The 4,372-nt window shown below is 39.9% G+C and overlaps 1 protein-coding gene across 1 annotated transcript in view; it reads right to left on the bottom strand.

The window, feature by feature from the left end:
* The window catches only part of LOC107567605 (homeobox protein SIX6-like), a 14,001-nt gene extending 10,614 nt beyond the window's left edge, over positions 1-3,387 (bottom strand). Inside the window, exon 1 of the mRNA XM_016253305.1 lies at positions 2,500-3,387. Coding sequence (XP_016108791.1) covers positions 2,500-2,907 — 408 coding nt within the window. The 5' untranslated portion in view covers positions 2,908-3,387. The remainder of the gene's footprint in view (positions 1-2,499) is intronic.
* Between the last annotated feature and the right edge of the window lie 985 nt (positions 3,388-4,372).

Here is a 4,372-nt window from a genome sequence, read left to right as displayed (position 1 = left end):
GTGTGTGTGTGTGTGTGTGTGTGTGTGTGAGTGAGTGTGAGTGAGTGAGTGAGTGAGTGTGAGTGAGTGTGAGTGTGTGTGTGTGTGTGTGTGTGTGTGTGTGTGTGTGTGTGTGTGTGTGTGTGTGTGTGTGAGTGAGTGAGTGTGTGAGTGAGTGTGTGTGAGAGTGAGTGTGTGTGTGTGCGTGTGAGAGAGAGAGTGTGTGTGTGTGTGAGTGCGTGTGTGTGTGTGTGTGTTCTAGATGGTCAGCAGATATTGATCTTGTAAGTGTTTTCATAATATTTACACTAAATTCACTATTACAAATATGATATAATTTATATAAAGTCATTTTAAAAATAAAATTTATCCATTGACTAGATTGTTTTCTGAACTGACTGATTTACTGGCTTATAAATATCTGTGTAGAAATAGTTTCTAGGTTAAATAATTAGTTTCAGTCGATACTTGAAATTAGTTTTGTAGATCAATATATTTTGTGCATATGAATTTCTTTAGAAGACTAAATATGTAATTGAAATGCATGAGTTAGGAGCGGAAAGTGAAGGAAACGCTTCCACAAGTTCTTACTGCTTAAAGGCTGATGGATATGTTTGAGAGCATTGCAACTTCAAAGGAGATCAAATATGAGGGAGTTTGAATTTATGGTCACTGCACAACCCTCATCTTTCCATCTGTGCGGTTTCAAAGCTTTTATGACCAATATCAATTTAAAATGTGGCAAGTAGTCGTAATAAGTGGGCATGTATCAAAATATCCTTCCTTCAGTCTTTATAACTTTACATTCTCAGAAAAAAAGGTACAAAATCTGTCACTGGTGGGGTAACTTTTCAAAAGCACTTTTGTAGCCTACCTTATTTTCCCCTAAGGGTGCTTATTAGTAGGCTACTTTAAAGGTACATACAGTGGTGGCCAAAATGATTAGAACACTAGTATTTTCAGCAGCTAAAAAAATGGTTTTAAGTCAGTTATTTCTATCTTTTGCTGTAGTGTGTCAGTAGGAAATATCAGTTTACATTTCCAAACGTTCATTTTGCCATTAATTGTAATAATCCAGTGAGATTTTTGCCTGACAGCAGCCAGTGCTCCACACAGAGATCTGATCATCATCAGTCTGTCTGAGATTACATGAAGAAACAGAACAAACTGAGACAGACTCAATCCAAAAGAACTGTGGCAGCGTCTCCAAGACGCGTCAAGAAACCTACCTGCAAAGCTCCCTGAAAAAACTACGCGCAAGTGCACCGAGGGCAAAAGCTGCTTTAAACGCAAAGGATGCTCACACCAAATGTTGATTTAATTTAGTTACTAGAAGTTAATTGATTAAGAAAATTTATTTATGGCACTATCATGACAGCATCCTAATTTTACACAAGTGCCTAAAACCTTTAACAGTACCGTTTAACAGTACCGGCTGGGTCAAAACAACCCAATAGCTGGGTTTGTCACTTTTTAACCCAGCGCTGGGTTCCTTCAGTCTTTATAACTTTACATTCTCAGAAAAAAAGGTACAAAATCTGTCACTGGTGGGGTAACTTTTCAAAAGCACTTTTGTAGCCTACCTTATTTTCCCCTAAGGGTGCTTATTAGTAGGCTACTTTAAAGGTACATACAGTGGTGGCCAAAATGATTAGAACACTAGTATTTTCAGCAGCTAAAAAAATGGTTTTAAGTCAGTTATTTCTATCTTTTGCTGTAGTGTGTCAGTAGGAAATATCAGTTTACATTTCCAAACGTTCATTTTGCCATTAATTGTAATAATCCAGTGAGATTTTTGCCTGACAGCAGCCAGTGCTCCACACAGAGATCTGATCATCATCAGTCTGTCTGAGATTACATGAAGAAACAGAACAAACTGAGACAGACTCAATCCAAAAGAACTGTGGCAGCGTCTCCAAGACGCGTCAAGAAACCTACCTGCAAAGCTCCCTGAAAAAACTACGCGCAAGTGCACCGAGGGCAAAAGCTGCTTTAAACGCAAAGGATGCTCACACCAAATGTTGATTTAATTTAGTTACTAGAAGTTAATTGATTAAGAAAATCTATTTATGGCATTATCATGACAGCATCCTAATTTTACACAAGTGCCTAAAACCTTTAACCCAGCGCTGGGTTCTATTTAACCCAGCATTTTTTAGCGTGTACTGTAGCTACTGACTTCATTTTTTAGTTACTCCCCAACACTGGGCCCCATGCACTCACAGATTCTCCTGAGAGTGCACAATGAAGTTTGGCATGTGTCTCACCTTAAAGCAATGCGTCTTCTTTCCAGCCCATTTTAAGCCAGCAATACAAACATTTTTAAACAACAGTTGACTTAAATAAAATAACCCAGCATGTGTTCTGTCCAATATTTACCCAGCGCTGGGTTGCCAAATAACCCAAGTTTTTAATAACCCAGCATTTTTTAGAGTGCAGTTACTCCCCAACACTGGGCCCCACTCACAGATTCTCCTGAGAGTGCGCAATGAAGTTTGGCATGCTTCCCGTGTGTCTCACCTTAAAGCAGTGCGTCTTCTGCTCTCCGTCCCAGATGGTCCGAGGAAGGGGAAACTTCTTCCGGATGCGGTACTTCTCCACCGGGCCCAGCGGCCTCCCCCGCAGGCGCTCCGCCTCGCGGTAGTGCGCGTCCAGCCACAGGTCCTGCAGCTTGGCGTGGGACTCCCGAGTGAAGCGGTGGCTCTGCAGGATCTGATAGAGAGCCTCGAAGTTTCCTCCGTGGAAGGCGACGAGAGCGCGGGCGCGCATCACCGACTCCTGCCGGTTGAGCAGCTCTCCGGCGGAACCGGGCACCGCGGCGGGCAGCGACCAGAGGAAGCGACCCAAGCGCTCCATATCTCCAGTCTCCTCCAGATTCTCGCAGACTCGAGCCACCTGCTCAGGTGTGAACAGCGGCAGGGGAAACATGGCTGGGTTTTAGGGTTGCGTTTGGCGCGTCTGATTATATCGCCATTGCGCGCAAGTTTCGCTTTACAATCTCTCCAGGATACACCTGTTATATAATGCACCTCTAAAGCGAGCGACTTCCCGGTAGGATCTGGGGGGAATCGCGGAGCGGCGGTGTCTTCCAGTTCTAGTAAAGGAGGAGCGGCAGAAGTCAAGCCTATTTATAGAGAGATTGAATTAGCATCTTTGCACTTGTTTTGAGGAGGATTATGCGCCTCGGTCATTAGCCGCTCCGCGGGGTGCTGTTCGCGGAGGGACTGACGGGATGATCGGGTTGTTTGACTAAAACTGTGGAGCACATTAACTGTCACAGGCTTATTTCATTCTGCTGGGTGAATGGAAACCTGATGCAGCCAGTGAAAACCGTTCTGGTTTATATAGCACATGATCATTTATATGATGAACATGCAAGTGAATTTTTTGTCATTTATAAACTGTACACATGCATGATGCATGCATTTTTTTTCTTAATGATAAATTGCATTTATAATAATTTAGCATTTAGTTATTACATCTATCAAACGACTTGCAGATTATTTCTGGTTGAGAAGACTGACTAGTCACTTGCATCTTACTAGTAGGTCAAATAAGAATATAACAATTTCTATTTAAATATTTAAAAATAATTAATAATAATAATCAGCTATACAAACTATAATACAATTTTTATTACAAATAACAAATATTTAACAATAATTTTAGTAATTAAAAATATATTTATAAATATTCTTTATACAAATTATTATTCTGTCTATCTTTGTAACCCATAAAACCTACTGCCTTGTTGGTGAAAATGAGTAGAAACTTAATTTAAAAATCAAAATAATTATAAAAAATATTATTTTGCACAGAACTGTGGAATCGACAAAATTTTTGATTGAATTTTGATCAAACTGAGGTTGATTTTCACACTTCTCTCTGAATTCTTCAGCCAGTCCTGAACCGTCAGAGACTTCTTTCATTCTGCTGGATGAATGGAAAACTGAACCTTATATAGCACATGATACCTGTATTACCTGTGAATAAGATGCAGTGCTCAGCGATGTGAGATTGTAGTGATATTATTAACATCATTTTAACTATACACTATTAAAAATGAAGGTATTTTGTTGGTGTTGATGACCTTTCCAATCCACAAACAGTGGAAAAGGGTTCTTAAAAAGTTCCTAATACTAAGAAAAGTGGTTCTTTTACAGAACTGTTTGCTTCTTTGACGAACCAAAAATGGTTCTTCTGTGGCATTGCTGTGAAAACCCACTTCTGAAACCTTTAAGTATATCAGTGGTTATGAAATCTTTCAAATGTATGTAAATGCAGCTTACTGTTCTTATTTTACACTGTAAAAAAAAATCCGTAAAATTTACGGTAAAAAAAACGGCAGCTGTGGTTAGCTGTGGGAGCGAAGTTTTAGGTTTTACGGGTTTTA

This window comes from Sinocyclocheilus grahami, unplaced genomic scaffold (assembly GCF_001515645.1).
Source record: "Sinocyclocheilus grahami isolate Dianchi unplaced genomic scaffold, SAMN03320097.WGS_v1.1 scaffold1172.1, whole genome shotgun sequence".
Classification (NCBI taxonomy): Eukaryota; Metazoa; Chordata; class Actinopteri; order Cypriniformes; family Cyprinidae; genus Sinocyclocheilus; species Sinocyclocheilus grahami.
Note: the sequence above shows the minus strand (reverse complement) of the source record. Positions and strands in the feature narration are given on the sequence as shown.